This window comes from Barbus barbus, assembly GCF_936440315.1.
Source record: "Barbus barbus genome assembly, chromosome: 7".
Lineage (NCBI taxonomy): Eukaryota > Metazoa > Chordata > Actinopteri > Cypriniformes > Cyprinidae > Barbus > Barbus barbus.
The window spans coordinates 11204672-11228331 of NC_136735.1; the positions used below are offsets into that span (position 1 = coordinate 11204672).

The window sequence follows — 23660 nt, forward strand, 5'->3', positions numbered from 1 at the left end:
CTTGTCTTTTATTTGCCTCTCACTGGTGTCCTCAGAAAAGTGCTTTGGTGTGGAACGGTTACTTTAATCATGGCTTGGCCAAGTAAACTCAATTCTTCTTCATTATCCCACAGGGAAAAAAACTAAACCCAAATAAAACAGACTGAGTAAATCATCTATTATTATAATTTGAAAAAAATAAAATAAAATCCTTTGTAAAGCCACCAAGGCAGGTCACAGGTCACCGTGGCTCCGGGCACATATCCTGCGCTCTGTCCTTGGATATGAATGTGTACCTGTACAGGAGGGAGTGTGAAGGTAGTGGTGGTCACATTTTTAGGAGAAACAGGAGGGGCTACACCAGGTTCTCCACTCCAGGCAGAGGCTGCTGTGTTGGGGGCACAGATTCGGACATGCTCTGCTGCTGCGCCAGCTGCAAGACCGGCATGTTGCACAGTGGGCATACCTTCCTCACCTCCAGCCATTTAATAAGGCACCTGAGACAGATACAAGGAGAATTTAGAAGATGAAAGGCTAACTAGATAATAATCTTCCCCAAATTTGCCAGATCACAGTAGAGTATCCCACTGCAAAGAAATTCCGCTAACCCAAACTACCAATAATGCTCCTAATAGCAAGTCTAAAGTGATCTCAAGTGATGTCTCAGAGCTGGCTGTGTGTCTTCTCCTTGCAGGAAGCCCATGTGGAATGTGAGACTGAATCTCGGGTTAGTCTGAGTGAGATGTTGCTATCTCTGCACTGATGAATAATTCACTGTAAGCACCGTTCTATTTTAGCCCGTGTTAGTCCCATCAGGTACACAAACAGGTCTACGATACAGACGTTCCCATTTAGCCACTTGGGGTTCTTTTTAGTAATGTTATCATTTTAAAATGATTTATATTTATAGTTTTAATAATATTTTTATTTCACAGTTTAATCATACTGATAAAACTTCCCTGTATTTTAATAACAGCCCATTATAATCAATATGCATCCAAACAACAACAACAATAGTATTAATAACAATAATATTTTATCCATTTCATAATTTTTATAATTATTTTATAATTATTATATTTTTAGCAGTCCATTATAATCAATATGCATCAAAACAACAACAACAATAACAACATTTTATCCATTTCATAATTTTTATTATTATTTTATAATAGCAATCATTATTTATATTTACACAATTTCAATAATATTTTTATTTCACAATTGACTCTAATTGAGAAAAACCTCTCTGTATTTCAATAACAGTCCATTATAATCAATCTGCCTCCAAACAACAACAACAACAAAAACAATAATAATAATAATAATTTATCAAATTAAAATTTTTTATGATTATTATATAATTTTAATAATCATTTATATTTACAGTTTTAATATTTTTATTTCACTGACAGGTTTTCTGTCCTTTATTAATAGTTCAAATCTATTTCGTTTAAGTATCATTTTATCTCCTCTAAAGTATCATGGGATGAAAGTGACAGAGGAATTTTAGGGGGATTTTTTAAGGGAATGTCCTGCAGCTAATATATCATAGAGCGTGACATGCAAATGATATGTATCAAGTAATTTTGTGTCACATTATATTATATTTTCATGTAGTTATGTGGGGCCTAATTTTATAGCACACATTGTGGCCATACTGCATTGATTCTAAAATAACTAATATATATATATATATATATATATATATATATATATATGTGAATTGACATAGAAATAAAAATGTATTCATTAAATAATTAACTGCTATCATTTTACCAGTTTACCATTTAATATTTGACTTCATTTAAGCTATAAAGATTGGCTGGTTTCCTATCGAAGCTAACTACAATGTTGAAATGTTTAAAAAGAACAGAGAGCTCCCCACCCCTCTGATAAGTGTCCAAGCATTGCTTTGACATTTACTCTGACACACAGCCCAGGGCAAATGTTTCACAAAGTGGTGAAGGAGAAGATGGGTGAGTCAGACACGTTTCAACTAGATCAATGGCAAAAGAACCCATGTAACATAGCAAATTAGCACTTAATGTAAGGTTTTACGTAATCTATGCCACTAGCAGAATCAGGATTTCTAAAACAATAGATTTTTTTAAGCGTCCAACACTACTATCTGCCACTGCTCATCAAACAGGTGGTCCAACCTCAAACTCCAATGTTATTTTTTGGCCCAGCTAGGTCGCTCAAACAAACAGACTGCAAAAATAGTTTGGTGCTGGCTACTAGCGGTGCAGAAATGTTCCTCTTTTTAGAAAACAACATATGCCAGGGTACTCACTTTCTGTGAAAGGCATGTTTACAGGGGCAGATTCCCAACTCATCTTTCTGCTTGAATTCCTCCAAACACACCGCACAAATCTAGGGAGAGAAAACAATACATTCCAGTGAACACACAGATACAATGTTTACATATAAACATTTGTGCCATTAAAGATGAAAATTGTTCCATTGAATAAACTCAGCAAGTTATTACAAGAAATGGACGATATCACCTTCAAAGTTCAGTGAGACTGGAAGATATGTTGTAATGCAGTATTCATGAGAACTTTATGATAGACATATGATCGATATGCCTGAGTACATTTCTTTTAAGGCTTTTCCATTTTAAGCCTTGAAATGGACTATACGCGAGAAGTTTCCTTTGCAATCTAGCAGTGAAGTGTAGCAGTTGGGGGCGCGGATAAGACATTTCGCCAAGCAAAAAAATAAAAAATATGGACATCAGTGGAAGTGCAGCATTTTCTATTTCATTTTCTAGACCTGGTGCTGTAGGAGGCAAGTCAAACACTCTGATTAACGATCTGTCTCACATGAGAGAGTGGAATTCTGTGAACATTTGGATTTAATTAAATGCTGATGTAATCTGGAGGCAGGCAAAAGTCCCAAATACTGGCTATTCCATAGAAGGCTGAGGGCTGGCAGCTAGTTCCTTTGATAAAGTAGACAATAGAATTCAGAAGAATGTATAAGAAAATGAAAAAAGTCATCTGACGAAAAGCCAAATAGCAAGACAGGATGTACCAGGGTAAAGATATTAAACCAGATGCAAACAATGATAAAAATTTCTGAATGTTATGTATTTCCAGAAAGAATAAAAAAAAAAAAGGTTTTCCCTTCCCGCAAATTTTCACAACACTGGACTATGGTTACAATCAGGAGTGTAGAACTTTTCAAATGTAAATTGTACATTTTAATATATATATATATATATATACACACATACAGTCATGGCCAAAAATATCGGCACCCTTGGTAAATATGATCAAAGAAGGCTGTGAATATGAATCTGAATTGTTTATCTTTTTGAACTTTTATTAAAAAATTCACAAAAATCTAATGTTTCATTGGATAATAAGAATTTAAAATTGGGGAAATATCATTATGAAATACATGTTTTTTTCTCAAATACACGTTGGACACAATTATTGGCACCCCTAGAAATTCTTACGAGTAAAATATCTCTGAAGTATATTCCCATTCATGTTCACAATTTTGAGCACTCCAGGGTGATTATGAACATTAAATTATCCAGCCATGGCTTCCTGTTTCACAGAAATATAAATAGGAGAATAGGGAAAACAAAGCCCAAATGTCCTGAATCATCCATCACAATGAAAAAAAACATATTTCTGAAGAATATATAGAATATATTTCTGATGCGCAGCAAAAGATAATTGAGCTTCACAAATTAGTGAAGTGGCTTTAAGAAAAGAGCTAGAGCAGTGAAAATCCCCATTTCCACCATCAGGGCAATGATTAAGCATTTCCAATCAACAGAAAATGTTACGAAACTGCCTGGAAGAGGACGTGTGTCTATATCGTCCTAATGCACGGTGAGAAGGAGAGTTTGAGTGGCTAAAGACTCTTCAAGGATCACAGCTGGAGAATTGCAGAAAATAGTTGAGTCAAGGTCAGAAAACCTAAAAAAAAAAAAAAGTCAAACAGTACCTACATCACCACATGTTGTTTAGCATCCAAAAACAAACTCCAGCATATTCAGTTATCAGACACGACTGGAACTTCAAATGGGACTGGCTTCTGTGGTCAGATGAAACTAAAAAATTAGCTATTTAGCAGCAAACACTCAAGATGGGTTTGGTGAACACAGGGATAAAAAGTACCCCATGTGTACAATGAAATATACGGCTGTATTTTTGATGTTGTGGGCTTATATTTCTGCTGGAGGTTCTGGACATCTTGTTTAGACACATGGCATCATGGATTCTATCAAATACCAACAGATAAAAAAAAACAACAAGTGACTGACTCTGTTAGAAATCTTATAATGGGCCATGTTTGGATCTTCCAACCGTACAATAATCCAAACACAAACCTCAAAAACAACACAAAAATGGGTCACTAGGCACAAAACCAAGCTTCTGCTCTGGCTATTCCAGTCCTCTGACCAGAACCCTGTAGAAAATGAGTGAGGTGAACTGAAGAGAAGAAGCGCCGTCATGGAGCTGTGAATCTGAAGGATCTGGAGTGATTCTGGATGAAGGAATGGTCTCTGATCTCTTGTCAGGTGTTCTCTAACCTCATCAGGCATTATAGGAGAAAATTTAGAGCTGATAAACTGGCAAATGGAGGTTTCAAAAACTATTGAATAAAAAGGTGCCGTTAATTGTGGCCAATGTGTATTAGAGAAAAACATTTATTTCATAATGATATTTTCCCCCATTTTACATTTTTATTATCCAATGAAAGGTTCGATTTTTGTGATTTTTTAAAATAAAAGTTCAAAGGATTAACAATGCAGATTAATTTTCACAGCCTTCTTTGATCTAGCAAGGGTGCCAATATTTTTGGCCATGACTGTATGTATGTATATATGTGGGACACTGTAGTTTTTCAAATTGCAGTTTGTTTCTCATTTGAATGAGGCAAATATAAATACGATCAAACTACATTCAGGCCACAATACCAACAACATGTGGAATGCTGTTTGTCTGTTTTCTGCAAAAGAATGACTTTTACTACTGTAAAGTGACTAAATTTTGTCACAGAAAAGAAAATGACTAATTTTCACCAGCTAACACCGTTGTGCCATAACTACAGCTTTACTGAAGTGTTTCTAAAAAGACAAAAAATATATATGAATTAACATAAAAATATAAATATATGAATGAATGAATGAATGAATTCATATATAGTGGTTGTCAAGGTAAAAACTTATTTTAGTAATTTGGTATATTAACCATTTTATTTAATAGAATACATGTTATTTTTATTTTATTGTTTTTTTGTTAAGTTGAATCTGTAAAACATAAAAGAATTCTGACAACCACAGCTGCTGTTTTTACAGTATATATTCAGAATTACTTACACAGCCTTGACACAATTTTAATTCACAATATAAAAACAATTATAATACCTATCTTAGTAATAAAGTTAAAACTGATATGTTCCATAGCTCATGTTATCCAGGACATCTTACAGAACTGTGTACAAAGTAAATATTTAATTAACCTTGCTGACAGCAAATAAGGGGGCAGGGAAATGCACAACTGTACCAATTGTAAGAGAACAACAGTGGTTTCGGACAAATGTGCCTGGGCACATGTGCGTCTGTCACAACAGTTATTTACTGTTCTGTGTGTGTATCATAAAACAAGATATAGTTCTGTATACAGTCCAAGTGCTTTAGGTGTCATTGACCCTGAGCAGGGGGTGGCTGGCAAATTATTGAGACACAATGCTTCTCTGTTTGAGACGAGCGAGACTGCAAGCGCACATCTAGCAAGAGACTGTCTGCTGAATATACACTGTTGGGTTTTGTGAGGAAAGAATGCCATTAACTGGCCAACAATGGACAGAATGTTTCTTCATAACACTGCACATGTAGCTAAATCCTGCACAAAACTGACAGTGCCTTGCCTTCACTATTGTGTTTTATACTCCAACCAAGGCCAGTCTGGTTATAATAAATCATCCAACCGTGTCATTCTCATCACGGATATTAAAGTTAACTAAGAACTGAGACTAAAACAGAAAAAAAATATATTTTTTTAAAAGTTATTAAAAAAAGTTAGTAAAAAAATAATAATAATAAGCTCTAATTTTATTTATTATTTTAGTTAGTTGTCAAGGCAAAATTTCTAATTTCTGTTTAAGTAGCCTAACAAAAGAAATCAAATAAAACAAACTTAAAAACACTATTGATATGTCAGATATGATTTTTGTCAACTTATATACAGTATATATATGAGTTGACCAAAAAATATAGAAAAAGATAAATAATTCACAATATTAACAAAATCTAAAATATTATATCAAAGATACTGAATAAAACGTAATAAAATTATATAGACATATTAAATAAACAAAGAAATAAATGCACACAACAAAATGACAAAATATTTAAAAGCAATATCAATGGTACTGAAATAACACTGATTCCCATCAATATAGAGAGGCCTAAACAGTCTAAACAGTGAATGTATGCCACCGTGGATCATCATGCATTTCTGTTTTATTACCATCCTTGGCCTCTTTTACTCTTGTCTGCTGGGCTTCTGAACTGAAAGGACCACCTCTGCAGTTCAAACTCCCCGGGGTCTTTCTTACCAAATGGAAATAAGTATCGCTCAGTCTGTTTCACACTGCCGCTCTCATGTGTCTGATCTCTCACCTAGGGAGCTGCAGCTACGTGCAAGTATAATAAACACAAACCGTGCAGTTTTATTTCCGACCGCTTCACTGCAGTGAAATTATGCACAATAAATCTTACTCACTGATGCGGTGATATTTATGTCCATGCTATTCTCACTGGTTGCCATCTGAGGATCCATATCTTGGTAACCGTCTGGCACATATGCTAGATTTCTGTACCAGCGTGTTTGTACATCAATCATCCGTGCACAAGCTCTACCATACAAAGTGTCTGTGTATATAATCACCTTATAGGAAGGGTACTTAATGTTTCGAGAGTTGAGAGTATATTCACTCGCCTGGCACTGTATCTTATGTAAGCTTAAGGATGAGGTGAGGCTGTATAATTCTGCTTATGAAGTCTTCTATAGCCAGATCACCTTTCCAACTCATGGGGTGTTGAACTTAAAAGCCAAGGCTACATGCTGTGGTCGGACACTCTTTAATTCCTGGATCTAGTGGAGAACAATTATTAGTTCACCCAACATTCTGTCATCATTTGCTCACCTTCAAGAAGATATTTTGCAAATGAGTGGTGGACAACATTGGATTTGTCACTCAGATTTGGAACGAGGTTGAGAAAATGATGACAGAATATTTTTTGGTGAACTATACCTTTAAATATGGTAATATTACAGTTTATGATATTTCAGAAGATCTATGTTCCTCGGGGGAAACGGTAGCTTTGCATGGCTGTGCTGAAGGTTTGTAACCTCGAACTATGCTAGTGAAAAACTCTCATGCCTGCGGTATACAATCATAACATTGTTTTTCCCCCCTTTGGCTTGTGTGCACAGGATAGAGAGTCCAATCAGCTTGTAGCTCGGCCCCACCGCTTCATGTAAGCCCTTCCTTCTTGTCTGAGCACACATACAAGTGCAAACTAGACTTACCAGTACAGGCGTGGGGCTACTGACTCATTTATTTTCAGTTCCACGAATGCCCTCTAGAAACCTGTTTGTGGGAATGTGTTGTTTAATAAGTATATGCCTTGACTTGAAGAATCCCCAAACCACATATGTTATGCAAAAAAAAAACAAAAAAAAACACTGCAACTTGCAAGTTGTTTGCAAAAACAAATGAAAATAAAAAAATGAATAAATAACAAACAAAAAAACCCTGAAAAACTGAAACTGATGCTGCTTATCAAATAGATTTTATTTTTAAGATAATAAAATATATATAATTAAATTTTAAATGTATAATAAATTATATTTTATATATGTTAGAAATCACATATATAGTTGTATTTAGCTTTATTTTATCAAGTTATAAACAATGTAAAAAAAGTTTAATAATGTTTTTATATTTATATATGATGTAATAGAATAACCCTGACCTGTTAAACTTGAGTCATTATAAACAATGCTCCTATATGCTGTACTTTACATTAGAAATAAAAAAAACTCTACATATAATGTATGATCCCTTTTTTCTCCACAATTTATGCTGTAATTTTGCTGTAAAATCTTAAGAATTTTATATTGTGAAATGGATTTAAAAATAGTTAAAAATAGTGAGTGAATTATAGTGAGTGAAGTGACATACTGCCAAGTATGGTGACCCATACTCGGAAATCGTGCTCTGCATTTAACCCATCCAACGTGCACACAAACAGCAGTGAACACACACACACCGTGAACACACACCCGGAGCAGTGGGCAGCCATTTATGCTGCGGCACCCGGGGAGCAGTTGGGGGTTCGGTGCCTTGCTCAAGGGCACCTCAGTCGTGGTATTGAGGGTGGAGAGAGCGCTGGACATTCACTTCCCCCACCTACAATCCCTGCCGGCCCGAGACTCAAACCCGCAACCTTTGGATTACGAGTCCGACTCTCTAACCATTAGGCCACGACTTCCCGCCGTGCTGAGAATACTAAAACATTAGCTGAGAATACTAAAACATTATTGGTCACTTAAAGCATAATCAAATCAGCCTGGTTAACAGACAATGTTGCCTAACAAAAAGATGGGAACACCTGCAAATGGTGTTTAAACTATAAAACATATTTAGTTAAAAACAACAACAACAACAAAAAAAAGTCAGTATCAGGCTCATGGATGAAAGTGTTTCCTCAAAGCTATTTGTGAAAAAAAATCAATATCAAATATAAAACCTTGAGTCTGACAAATGAGTGTCAAGACTGCTGGTGCAGAAAGTCCAACAAAACATGAAGAAAACCATAAAAACTGAGTTTACAAGTGTGGCTGACATTTTCTTGGCACTTCTGGGCAGTACTGACAGTTTTCAGGCTCTGTTTCAAAAGATATGACTAATATAAACTCATGAACAGTGCTGTTAATATTGATGACCCCTCTAGCACTTCTAGTACTAGACAAAAATGCAGCGGCTGGGAGAACTTTGTGTTCCTTTCCAAGATAAAATGTTACTAACTCTTTTGATTGTGTTGCAGTTGAACAAAATTGTATCGTGCATAAAACTTGCAACTGTTGTGCTGTCGCATCAAATACAAATGAAAAAAAGTCAGATGCAACACACGATGCCAAGTTTTCTAACAAAATATAGCCTAACTCAGTTCCGCACAACACAATGCTGTCATTTTTTTGTTTAAAGATTGCTTTTCATATACAGTATATGCCTGCTCTTTGTAGAGGGATATCTAACTTTAGCCACAATACTGAAAATACAATAACCTTAAAATGACACTATTCCTCAACTCTTATGAGATACAGGAAGGGAGTGAAGGGCTACGAGAAATTCGAGGAGAGTTTGAGGATTCAACAAGAGCTCTGGTGTCCTCACACCTCAATATTGTCATTAACATTTCATTAGCACTCACATAAGTCGGGACGCTGGCCTATTAACACGGTCATGTACAAACCATCTCGGTGAAGGTTAAACACATCATAAGCTCATGCTAATATTAAACATGGAGAGCGTACAGTACAAATCCTGTAAAAGGTCCTTATGTTCAGGGCAAAGGGTAGCTCAGGTTTAACAGTCTGTATTCACTGAAACCACTGAAAGGTACAATGTAACTAATATTCATGGCCAAGTGTAATGTCAGACAGTGATAAACATTTTTTTTTCTTCTCTCTCTGCTCATTTCCCAAATATACTCCAAAAATTGCAAATAATGCAAATCAGTTTAGACAGGATTTAAAAAAAAAATATATAGAGAGAGTATATTACCTTATTACTTTTTTACATTGCTTTATTCATTTTTATTACTATATTACTTGTATATACTTCTTTTTACTTTCATTAATGATTTTTGCTGCAAGATGTCTTTTAAGTCTTTTAATGTACATCACAGCACATTTTTAATACAAAAAAAAAAAAAAAAAACATTCTGGCCAATATGCATCATGTAATCATCTCATAAAATGATCCTGCAGAGTTGGATGAAAGGGAAAACTCACCTCATGCAAGTTTAATTCTTTGACCTTTTCCTTTTGAATAACCTGTAAACAAAAAAAAAAAAACAATCAGTTATTAAATCTCAATTAAGTCTCAATTGCAATTTGGAAACTCAGTCTACCACCTAAACATTTGAAATTGCATGAGAAACAAACAGAGAAACTCCCATTCACACCCAAGTTGAATCATACAGTAAATAATGTACATTTATATAATACAGTCAGCAGCTCACCTGCTTGTATGCATAGAGCTCTTTGTGTGCCTGGTGCCGTAACCTAGACAAAATAAATCTTTGTTTTAATTCAGAGTGGCATAACATTTTCAAAAACCTGTGCTTGAGAGACATTGATAATACCAAATTATATATATATATATATATATATATATATATATATATATATATATATATATATATATATATATATATATATATATATATATATATATATATACAATACCAAGATCATCAAGTTGAACCATGATACTAATACACAGGGTTTCATGGGTGTGAAAAATGCATTGTATTTGCGCCTGGACCTCAGTTTATATATTCCAGCTCTATTTGGTCAAACTTGCCTGGATCTTATATTTCAGTTATAATTTGACAAACTGCAGCCTTCACTACCTATAAGCCATTACTCCAGTCATTCTGAACATACATAGCATACATTATATCCACCACATTTGAGATTAATCACACAATTCAACTTCTAAACACATTGACATCCACTTCCTCTTGACATTGGCTGCGTCCAGTTCTAGCAGTGCTGTGAGCTGCCTTAGTATTTTAAAACTCTCTTCAGAGTCTTTCTTGAATAGTTTGGGTCTTGTATTGTCTCATCAAGCTTGACAACACTTTAACAGCCTGTCTGAACCAGACTGCCCAGGCACTACCTACTCACACCACTGCAATGCTTTACGAAGTGTGACTGTCAGACTGGAGCCAGACCCTTTAAAAGAACTATATACAGATACTATTGGCATGAACTTAAGAAATGGAGGCAGCCAAGCAACGGACAGTCTACATTTAACACTATTTTGATCTTGAGCAAGTGTGTGTGTCACAGACAGAGAGAGGGAAAGTGAGAGAGGAACCCTGATGGAAAATAACTGGAATGCATCAGGCATGATGGAAGAGTCTCTAATGTAAGAAAAAGGCTATTTAAAGAAAACCAGCAAACGCCTTGCACACTATATTTAGCCACTAATTTGTGAACACTGAACTGTTAATGTCTGCAGAACATTAGTATTAGTCCAATAGCTTTATATTGCAAACTTTTTTGAATGGTTGTTTGCTGAATCCCTTTTCATTTAGATATGAAATAATACTTTCAACCAATATTACTTCCTGTACAAAGAAAATGAACACAATGTTCAAGTATCTTACAATCAGCTCCTTAGCAAAAATTAACATAGCTGATTAAAGAAAATACAGTATACATTCAGAAAAGACTTAGCAAGTGAAGAAAGAGCTGGATAGATATGTGAAAAATAGAGACATGTATTGTAAAATTTACCTCCATTAAAAGTAAGCTTAACCTCTCGCAGCAGAGTGAGAGGGACCTGTAAAACAGGCAGCACAGTCTAGGAGAGAAACTAACATTCTGAAAGAGACCAGCAGGTAAAGGTGCAGATACTCCCTTGGAGGAAATGTAGGGGTGAGGATGAGGGATTTATGGGTATTTTAGAACATTTTTTATGTTTAGACTCATTGGCATGCAGAAACAAAACCCAGAAAAGCCCTGGCACTAATGTTGACATCTAAAGGGCCATACAAATGAATGTGTTTTTGAATTTAAAAATGCACAACGCAGGGCAGTGGCGTGAAAAAACTCTGAACTTTTTACCTTAAAGGGATAGCTCACCCAAAAATGAAAATTATATCATTAATTACTCAGACCTCATGTCGTTCTAAACCCTTAAGAACTTTTTTCATCTTCAAAACACAAATTAAGATATTTTTGATGAAATCTGAGAGCTTTCTGACCCTCCATAGACATCAATGTAGTTGAAATGTTCCCAGACAGTTGTCATGTGACATCAGTAGTTCGACCGTAATTTTACAAAGCTACGAGAATACTTTTTGTACACAATGAAAACAAAAAATAACAACTTTATTTAACAATTAAGTGTGACCTCGGCATCCTGGCCAAATTTCCCATTGGTCTCTGACCATCATGGCCTCCTAATCATCCCCTTACACTGATTGGCTTCATCACTCTGTCTCCTCTCCACCAGTAAGCTGGTGTGTGGTGGGCGTTCTGGCACACTATGGCTGCCGTCGCATCATCCAGGTGGATGCTGCACACTGGTGGTGGACGAGGAGACACCACCCCTCACAATGTAGAGCGCTTTGAGTGCTTAGAAAAGCAGAAAAGCGCTATATAAATGTAATGAATTATTATTATTAATTCTTCTTCTCCAAATCACGTCATCCGCCATTAATGAGAGTATCTCAACGCATGCTTGTGCGTTCCTCTGTACGTAAACAAGGCACAGCCCATGCATACTCTCGATAATGGCGGATGGCCTGATTTGGAGGAGAAGAATTGTTGAATAAATCATTATTTTTGTCACATTAACTATTTTACAGATGTTCTTAGACGGGTCTGGGAATATTTTAGTTACATTGCTGTCTATGGAGTATCAGAAAGCTTTTGGATTTCATCAAAACTTTCTTAATTTGTGTTCTGAAGATGTTTTACGTGTTCGGAACGACATGAGGGTGAGTAATTAATGACAGAATTTTCATTTTTGGGTGAAATATCCCTTTTTAGAATACCATGTCATGCGCAAGACATTGTAAAAAGACACGGGTGAAATGGACAAACACGTCTGCCTACAAAGGTAAACTATAGAAGATGCAAAAAAGTGTTATCCGTAAATAGCACCTGAAGTCTGCGGTGGCTGGGTGAAAGTAACCACGGAACATTCGTTTTTTTAAAGCAAAAATACAAAATGTGAAGGGAATGCAAAATAACAAGATATTCATAATCATGGCCAAAATCGTACAGTGTGTTTTGCTCTAGTTTCTGGGGTCAGCTAGGTCAAGATAAACTGTCATCTGACAAACTACATGCAGTCATGATTACTCACACACCATTAGGGCAGTGTTACGGTTTATCACGTAGAAAACCACCTTATGACCTTTTCCCTGCATTGTTTAATAACCAGTACAGCTATTAACATGTCACAGAGAGTGCTCAATCTCATACGTGTGTGTGAATTTAGTTTTTAGACAGACAAACACTCCTCCACCCGCCTGTTTTCTTCTCCAAGTGTGTGTTCGCTATTCACGGGGGCATTTTGCATTTATGTGTCGGAGCTGGTGGACGGCTGCTACGTGTGGCTGCGTGTTTACTCTGAATCACGACGTTCTTCACAGGTCCACTTGAGCTCACGACTCTCTCGTCTTTCACATTGTGAATGTCCACAGAGTCGCACGACTACAATTTGATGGTCTGTGATTTTCCGGATAAAATAGCAGTTTAAGAGACCAGATCCAGATTTCAATCATTTCATGTTGATTTTAAAAGGAAAGCATCTTTATGAAATCCTTGCTGAAAAGACCAATTTCAAGCTTGTCTAGCTGGTTGACCAGTATATTCATAACTAGTTAGTTAAGTTATAGGATGATTAGTTCAACCAAAATTGAAAATTCTGTCATCTTTTCTCACCCTCGTGTTTTAAAGCCCACATTACTCTCTTTCTTCTGTGGAACACAGGGGAAGTTTAATAATGTACTGGTCGCCTTTTTTAGTGCATTCACAAGAAAATGGGACTGGAGCTTTCAAGCTTGATAAATGATGCAAAAAGAACCTAAAAAAGTACTTAGATGTGGTCAATACAACTATATTACAAGTCATCTGAAGCCATATACTAGGTTTGGTATAAAAAAGGCTGAAACGTTCATTAATTTTCATTGCCAGGATATTCTTCAAAAATACACTTTTGTGTTCTATGGAAGAATGTCATACAGATTTGGAATGACATGAGAGTGAATAATTGACAGAATTTGTATTTTTCCGTTAACTTGTCCAGGTGGATACACTAGCACACAGAAATCCCATGTTTGTCACCAGCATTTAAAACACAGCATATGCTGGTCTTCTCATTAGGGACGTCTCCACCCTGTCAAAAGCAGCTTTTAAATTATGTAAAAAGCTGTGAATAAGCACTCTGTGCTCTGCCCTATTGTTTCAGCGATGTTGAAGGTATATGTGGAGGTGAAAAATAGCACGCTAAAAATGTAGTGGAAAATGCAGCTGGGTAGAATAGTGGCCTACTATTTTGGTACTTGCTGAATTTGCGATTGTTGCATTTCCATTATCACCTGCTGGTGTAATGTACAGTATAAATATTTCAGAGCTGCTTTTCAGATGCAAAGTGGCCCCACTAATATATTTTGTGAAATGTTGTACCTGAAAAGCATGCTCGTGCAATCAACTAAAATAAATAACAGCTATTTTGACATTTTCTTAATTGATGCAATGACGGTAATGCATTTTTAAGTGCGCTTGAAGTGTCCAAATGCTTTTTCTGGAGCCACTTATTGTTTGTGCATTGGGGCATGACAAATGTTTGCTGGTTAATTAAATGAGGAAGTCATGAATATTTGTGAACTAATTACATGCAAGGGAGCCTGCATCTTTAGAAGCCTAGAATCTGGACTAAACACAACCTCTTTTTATAAATGACTTGGTAATCTGACAGTTTTTCATTCAAGAATCCAGTGTTTTTTACTGATATGACTAATTTAAGACTATAAAAACCTACCAAAACATATACACATTTAAAAATGCAGTAAGGGAGAGGCAAAGTCAAATAAAACAGAACTAGTAAATAATAAATGGGAAAGAACTTACTATCTTCTCCACTGGTTAGGGTGAATTTGGATAAGAGCCGCTGGTTCTCACTGTCTTATATAAGAGATGCTACACAATTGCACATTAAAGCTTCAGTAGCTTTGCTGCCAGGAATGACCACATGGCAACAGTGCTCAGGACAAATCTGACTACATGACAACTCATTAGCTCAGTAGCTGAAGGAAAAAGAGTTTCTTAAGCTTCGTGGAGGACCAAATATTCCCATTTCTATGTGCTTGCTGTAAAACATCAGTGTTCAGTTTGGTTGTTTTTTTTCACTGCCAGGTTCATTTTTACTTGAAACGTTGAAAAAAAAAATCAATGTCCTTCAAGTTCACTCAATCCATAAGGGAAGTTGTTGACACAATGTAGGTTCGGCCTCAAGGTCGAAGATGCATTGATTTGTGATTGTGCTTCTTACAGGTGCATCTCAATAAATTAGAATGTCATGGAAAAGTTCATTTATTTCAGTAATTCAGCTCAAATTGTGAATCTCGTGTATTAAATAAATTCAATGCACACAGACAGAAGTAGTTTAAGTCTTTGGTTCTATTAATTGTGATGATTTAGGCTCACATTTAACAAAAACCCACCAATTCACTATCTCAACAAATTAGAATACTTCATAAGACCAATAAAAAAAAAACATTTTTAGTGAATTGTTGGCCTTCTGGAAAGTATGTTTATTTACTGTATATGTACTCAATACTTGGTAGGGGCTCCTTTTGCTTTAATTCCTGCCTCAATTCGGCGTGGCATGGAGGCAATCAGCCTGTGGCACTGCTCAGGTGTAATGGAAGCCCAGGTTGCTTTGATAGCGGCCTTCAGGTCATCTGCATTGTTTGGTCTGGTGTCTCTCATCTTCCGGTTGACAATACCCCATAGATTCTCTATGGGGTTCAGGTCAGGCGAGTTTGCTGGCCAATCAAGCACAGTAACAACATGGTCATTAAACCAGCTTTTGGTACCTTTGGCAGTGTGGGCAGGTGCCAAGTCCTGCTGGAAAATGAAATCAGCATCTCCATAAAGCTTGTCAGCAGAAGGAAGCATGAAGTGCTCTAAAATTTCCTGGTAGATGGCTGCGTTGACTGTGGACTTCAGAAACACAGTGGACCAACACCAGCAGATGACATGGCAGCGCAAATCATCACTGACTGTGGAAACTTCACACTGGACTTCAAGCAACATGGATTCTGTGCCTCTCCACTCTTCCTCAAGACTCTGGGACCTTGATTTCCAAATGAAATGCAACATTTACTTTCATCTGACAAGAGGACTTTGGACCACTGAGCAACAGTCCAGTTCTTTTTCTCCACAGCCCAGGTAAGACGCTTTTGACATTGTTTCTGGTTCAGAAGTGGCTTGGTAGCCCTTTTCCTGAAGACGTCTGAGCGTGGTGACTCTTGATGCACTGACTCCAGCTTCAGTCCACTCCTTGTGAAGCTCTCCCAAGTGTTTTAATCAGCTTTGCTTGACAGTATTCTCAAGCTTGCAGTCATCCCTGTTGCTTGTGCACCTTTTCCTACCCAAATTCTTCCTTCCAGTCAACTTTGCATTTTAATATGCTTTGATACAGCACTCTGTAAACTCTCTGTATTGTGGAGGGCGTCAATGTTCGTCTTCTGGATCATTGCCAAGTCAGCAGTCTTCTCCATTATTGTGGTTTCAAAGAACAAGCGATACCCAGAATTTATACTGTAGGGATGGTCATTAATTGAAACTCAAATGTAAATATTCTAATATTTTAAGATACTGATTTTTGACTTTCATCAGCTGTAAGCTCTAATCATCAAAATTAAAACAAGAAAACTTTTGAAATGTTTTACTTTACATGCAATGAATCTTAAATATATGAAAGTTTCACTTTTTAAAATAACTTACAAGAAAAAAACTTTTTCATGACATTCTAATTTATTGAGATGCACCTGTATATGCTTTGGGTTCAGTTATTGTGAAAATAAGCTTTATATCCAACCACATTGAAACTAGAAGCCAAATAGCAGAGGTAGCTAGTAATGGTGATTTTTATTGTCAATTCAGATTATCAAGTCAGTAGTTTTCTTAGCTTCTCCAAACTGTGCTGTTTGACCTTCTCACTCTTCATGAAAAACTTTGTTAGTGTATCGAGTATGCACAAAAACTATTAAAAGTAACAATTCCATTTCAGTGACAAGTAATCATGATTTTCTTTCAAAATGCCATACAATTGCCTTGTTGTCCTGATCATCACTTACTTTTATTTTAGAAGCTTAGGACTTCATTTACAAGCTGAACACACCATGCCTAAGAAAATGCTGCATTGCAATAGAGCTGTTCAGGCATGCCATCAAGACATGGTTTGTAGACCAGTTGGTTTAAATGTATAATTTAAAAGTATAAATGAATAAATGACATTACGGTATGACTGTGTAATTTACAGAGAAGTCTATGTAATGAAATTTTAACAACCTTAATTTAGTCATAAATCCAAAACTAAATCCAAAATTTCAGAGGGAACCTATTCTGAAACTAAACAGCTCTGTTAGAACCAAACAACAACAAACTGTGTTAATGTGTAGGATTAGCTTCTCTGTACTTAGCAAAAGTATAAATCAATTAAACTTGCTGATTTATTTCTACTTCTGTATTGGACAGGCACTAATAAGTAAGGTATGGCTCTGACATTCAGAGTTGGTTCAGTCTTCAAAGTAAGTATGATAAAAGCTGCCTCACATGGTATGAACTGTGTGAAGATGAAAGAGAACTTCTCCGTTCCATCACCATCTGTCATTTCCCCTCTATCCTCTTCACAGAAGTCTTTTAAACTCCCTTCCATTTTCTATTTTACCTTTGAGCACGGAGCATTAAACAGTTGTCTAGATGAACACCAATCCGCGCATTTGTGGCATAATCTAAGGCAGTTCGGTGTCAGCACATGAGGTTCATAGATAATTGTTACTTTTATATCTGTGGTGTAATTGTGACTTAAATGACGCACATTGGAGTGAGAAATAAGCAAATGTATGGCATTTTGAGGCTTGTTCAAACATATTCTGCTGCCGCACACATAGAAGAGCCAGGTGGTCTTACCGAATCAGGTAACAGCAGAAGAGTAGGCTGAGGATGAAGACGAAAATGGCCGTCCCAAAAACTACAATGTAGATATTGAGGGGAAGGTTCTGGAACCCTATATTTGGCATCCTGAAACTGTAATGCTGTAAATCTGAGGTCATGGATAACCTAAAATGAGAGGGAAAAGAGACAAAGAAACATCAGTGAGTGATTTATTGATCCCAACACTAATGCAAATGCTAGCAGACCACATGCCCATTAGTGTAGTAATCCATTTATGCTGTGTCAGCTCAATCTCTAAAGGAAAATAATCACCCTGTCTGCCGATGCTTGTATAAGCGAATGTTCTTGTCAGTATGACTGTGATTTGATATGTGGCTTGGCTTGATTTCTGAACGGTTTCCACAACAACTGCTTATGTACCCAGCAGACCAATGAATAAACTCATTAATGGATTAAATTGTGCAGTGGGCAGTGCATGTAATATTCTAGTGGAGAGCGTTTGAGAACATTGGTCCTGCAGGAGCCATTAAGCAATACCCACACTGTCTGTCTGTGGGAAATTAGTGTTAACTAATCTACTGAGAGTCAGTACAGCTTTGACTTGGTCCCTTATGAGCATGTTTAAAAAAAAAAATAATTATATATTCACCTCTGACTGAAAAAATCACTCTAAAAATTCAAATTAAAAATTAAACCCTAAAACTGTTAACAGAACGATGAACACATTTTCTTGCCAAAACATAAATTTAGTAATGGAGTACAGTCACCCCAAAAGGTATATGGACACAGAAAAATAAAATGTAAAACACTACCAGAGACAAATGTTTCAAAAAGGATAAAACATGAATTCAACTGCATTAATGAAACACATTTAATAAAAACACTAAATAATGAAAGAAGACAAAACCATTGTTTATTTAGGCACTGGTCAATTTTGAGCAATTTTGCTTCCATAACTTGCTTTCTTTCAGACTAGTGAAAAGAAAACATCCAAAACACACATTTGAGTGTTTGTTTTATTACAATTTATCTACTAAGATTTCAATTACAACACATCTTTAAAGGCTGTTTTATCAAAATTAGTTGTTTCTCATGCACTAAGTCAGAAATTTCAACATTAGTAGCATTAACACCAAATGTTCCAGTTCTACTGTATATTTTGAAGATTTTTACAGAGGGATTTGGTAATATATACAGTGGGTACGGAAAGTATTCAGACCCCCTTAAATTTTTCACTCTTTGTTACATTGCAGCCATTTGCTAAAATCATTTAAGTTCATTTTTTTTCCTCATTAATGTACACACAGCACCCCATATTGACAGAAAAACACAGAATTGTTAAAATTTTTGCAGATTTATTAAAAAAGAAAAACTGAAATATCACATGGTCCTAAGTATTCAGACCCTTTGCTGTGACACTCATATATTTAACTCAGGTGCTGTCCATTTCTTCGGATCATCCTTGAGATGGTTCTACACCTTCATTTGAGTCCAGCTGTGTTTGATTATACTGACTGGACTTGATTAGGAAAGCCACACACCTGTCTATATAAGACCTTACAGCTCACAGTGCATGTCAGAGCAATGAGAATCATGAGGTCAAAGGAACTGCCTGAAGAGCTCAGAGACAGAATTGTGGCAAGGCACCGATCTGGCCAAGGTTACAAAAAAAATTCTGCTGCACTTAAGGTTCCTAAAAGCACAGTGGCCTCCATAATCCTTAAATGGATGACGTTTGGGATGACCAGAACCTTTCTTAGAGCTGGCCGTCCGGCCAAACTGAGCTATCGGGGGAGAAGAGCTTTGGTGAGAGAGATAAAGAAGAACCCAAAGATCACTGTGGCTGACCTCCAGAGATGCAGTCGGGAGATGGTTGTAGGAAGTTGTAGAAAGTCAACCATCACTGCAGCCCTCCACCAGTCGGGGCTTTATGGCAGAGTGGCCCGACGGAAGCCTCTCCTCAGTGCAAGACACATGAAAGCCCGCATGGAGTTTGCTAAAAAACACCTGAAGATTCTCTGGTTTGATGAGACCAAGATAGAACTTTTTGGCCTTAATTCTAAGCGGTATGTGTGGAGAAAACCAGGCACTGCTCATCACCTGTCCAATACAGTCCCAACAGTGAAGCATGGTGGTGGCAGCATCATGCTGTGGGGGTGTTTTTCAGCTGCAGGGACAGGACGACTGGTTGCAATCGAAGGAAAGATGAATGCGGCCAAGTACAGGGATATCCTGGACGAAAATCTTCTCCAGAGTGCTCAGGACCTCAGACTGGGCCGAAGGTTTACCTTCCAACAAGACAATGACCCTAAGCACACAGCTAAAATAACAAAGGAGTGGCTTCACAACAACTCCGTGACTGTTCTTGAATGGCCCAGCCAGAGCCCTGACTTAAACCCAATTGAGCATCTCCGGAGAGACCTAAAAATGGCTGTCCACCAACGTTTACCATCCAACTTGACAGAACTGGAGAGGATCTGCAAGGAGGAATGGCAGAGGATCCCCAAATCCAGGTGTGAAAAACTTGTTGTATCTTTCCCAAAAAGACTCATGGCTGTATTAGATCAAAAGGGTGCTTCTACTAAATACTGAGCAAAGGGTCTGAATACTTAGGACCATGTGATATTTCAGTTTTTCTTTTTTAATAAATCTGCAAAAATGTCAACAATTCTGTGTTTTTCTGTCAATATGGGGTGCTGTGTGTACATTAATGAGGGAAAAAAATGAACTTAAATGATTTTAGCAAATGGTTGCAATATAACAAAGAGTGAAAAATTGAAGGGGGTCTGAATACTTTCCGTACCCACTGTATCTAATTATATAATATATAATTATATATAATTTTATAATATTTCTTTCTATAATTTTTATTCATGTTTGACAGTATTTTCTGATTTATGGAGTGATAAAAAGAGATCCAAGATCTAAAATAAACGTTTAACTCAAATATTTCAATAACAACACTATTTTGAACCTGTTTACACAATGTTAACATTTATGTTCTAGAAAAACATGCAAATTAGCACATATTTAATTAGATGACTCACTTATACTTATCATACTTATAACATTTCAGAAAACTTATACAAAAACTAATATAAAATAATTGTCTTAACGTACTATGATTAATCAACCTAAGAGAATATGGTGATATCTGTGTTAAAGTCACTAGGTCTTGCCTTAAAATGTAAAAGGGTTTCTGTGAGGTTTAGGGGTAAAGTTGGGAGATGCAGTAGAATATATCTTTAGATTAGTATAAAAAACACAAAAGCCAAAGATAAGTGCCTTGTATAATAATAATAATAATAATAATAATAGTAAAAAAAAAAAAGTTTATTTGGAAGTTGCAAACCCCCTCCAAATAAAACTCATAATGTTATGTCTTAATCCATGATAAAAAATTTAGGGTTAGTCTAAATAAATTTTTTAAGAACAGCAGGAGTCAGTGGAACATCCCAAATGCGTATGTGTGTTTGTGTGTAGGTCTTTGTTTATTTACATGTGTGAGAGTGAGAGTTTTCACTGGAAATTCTTTAGGATGTTACTCCCACCCACCCCCAGAAAGGGCATGTCTGGACATGCCTTTAGTAGACAAGAGACACGTGAGACAGTGTGTGTAAACAAAGGGGGAGGTAGAGAAAAAACTGTGTGATGTCCCGTAACAGTATGCAGCTGGGTGTTAGCCATCATACTTTGTTCTCACAGACCGACTTGTACTGTCCCTATAAACATCTGACATCCTGGACCTGTCTGAATGTGATGGCCTTTGACACATTCGGAAACGCTCCCACTTTCACCCAGATTCCTACTGACCACCAACAGATTGTTTACTTCGCCGCTCCGTCTCTGAAAAGAAAATCAATAACCAGCTGCCTTTACACAGACACAGTTATATCAATAACAGCATCCCTCATTCTTACCGATACAGTATGTACTAGTAAACAGTAGTATTTTTTTGACTAAGTTAGAGGTCTGAATCTGTCAGGCTCACAATGCCATTTTGCCGCTGTGGCAAAATACGGTTCACTGCTCTTCTTGTTTCTTTATATTGCTGTACAGACATTAATCGTCTGAGCTCTTGTGGCTTGGTTTTTGTCACAAAGCCAAAACATACATACACACTGACATTTTAATGCCCTCAAACACAAAGATGCATGTTCTTGGGAAAACTCCTGAAGTTCAGGACATGGAAAAGAATCCGGAAAGACCTACATTTTAAAAGAATCAGGGTGTTGGGCATGGGTTCAAGACTGGGAGAGGCTCCATTGGCTGCAGGCAAGTACTCATCCTCCTTTTCCCCTCAGTGTCAGTGATAATATTCATTTTAAATGTCATGTCTGTTGAATGATTACTTGCTAGCAAAATTTGCCACTTTTTAATATATTTTAAAATGCAAAATGTGTGTTTGCAACGCTTAAGTTTCAGCAGCCATTACTCCAGATTTCAGTGTCACATGATCTTTGAGAAATCATTCTGATATGCTGATTTAGTGCTCAAGTAACATGTCTCACTGTCAAAGTTGAACAAAAAGACACATTACACTGACCAAAAAAAACAAAAAACAGAGATAAAAAATAAAGATTCTCAGTATCATCAGATAATATGTGAGCAAAAACATCTTAACTACTTATAATTGATTTGCCTCCAATTCAGTGCAGATTCAACATCAGGTTACAGTGAGATGAAGTATGAGAGCTGAATGCATTTGTCACAACATCACTTTCACCCCAGTTAACAGCATTCCAACCGAGATTTGTGTTTATTAACCATAATGAGGCAAAACGGAGTACACAAAAGCAGTTTTGATAGGTTAAAAAATCCACTACAATCATAAAATATACACTGATAAGGAAGTTCTAGGGAGATATTAAAAACAGTTAATCAACAGCTTGTTCTGGCTGATATAATCACTGATATATTTACTTGAAATATTATAATAAACATAAGATGAAGCATCATACAGATAAGATGTGTCATTAATCGTTGGAAAGATCACATCACTGAGGCACAAAATAAACCCAGTAAAACTAAACAAATGAGTTAAAATATTGGGCTGTATTTCCATTTTTGGTATCATTATAATAAACTGAATTTAACCAGTAAGTGCAAATAATATAACTGCTGCTATTTCAGTTACATCTTTGCATTGCAAGTTTAATCTTGTAAATAATAAAACAATTTAATGAGTGAAGTGATATTGCTCTGCAAACTCATTTCTGCCTACATTGTCAGCTCAGTGCAAAATTCCTAGTACAATTTTGCTTACGAGTCTGATCCAGAACCATTCAAACAAAACTGGCTCTTGCACATAGCTTTAAACAAGCTGAATCTTTTTCCAGGTAACAGCAGCTATAAATTTTGACTTTATAGCCATTTAACAGATCGTAAATGTGAAGAACCACAGCACTGATTTATAGCGAAACTGATTACAGTTTATGATTTTTTGGCAGTAGGAAAAAATCTTTTGTTTACTCATGTAATAATATCAAGAATCCACCTTGGGAGTGTTAGGGATTTTCCTCAAATCTTATCCTGTGATTCTGAGATGATGTTTCTTAAATGAGCAATAGATATCTTTCCTTCCCGTCTGCAATACGATAGTTATGCAGCTTTCAAGAACCTTGCCTGTAAAGGGAATCTCCAATAGTGAGCAGCTCAGATGGTCTAAAAGCTTTAGAAACACATGTCAACTTCTCAAAAAGGAGAAGAGGG

At 36.4% G+C, this 23660-nt stretch overlaps 1 protein-coding gene across 4 annotated transcripts in view; it reads right to left on the reverse strand.

The window, feature by feature from the left end:
- The window catches only part of LOC306872090 (RING finger protein 24), a 35984-nt gene continuing 12324 nt past the window's right edge, over positions 1–23660 (reverse strand). For 2 of the 4 annotated variants that reach the window (XM_079420471.1, XM_079420470.1), the window contains 5 exons: positions 17964–18113; positions 10262–10304; positions 10032–10073; positions 2276–2355; positions 1–476 (listed from right to left, as the gene is read on the reverse strand). In XM_079420471.1, coding sequence (XP_079276597.1) covers positions 335–476; positions 2276–2355; positions 10032–10073; positions 10262–10304; positions 17964–18106 — 450 coding nt within the window. In that variant the 5' untranslated portion in view covers positions 18107–18113 and the 3' untranslated portion in view covers positions 1–334. Of the gene's footprint in view, positions 477–2275; positions 2356–10031; positions 10074–10261; positions 10305–17963; positions 18114–21640; positions 22549–23660 lie in introns of those variants that run through there. The other 2 variants (XM_079420468.1, XM_079420469.1) reach the window with 2 other exon arrangements.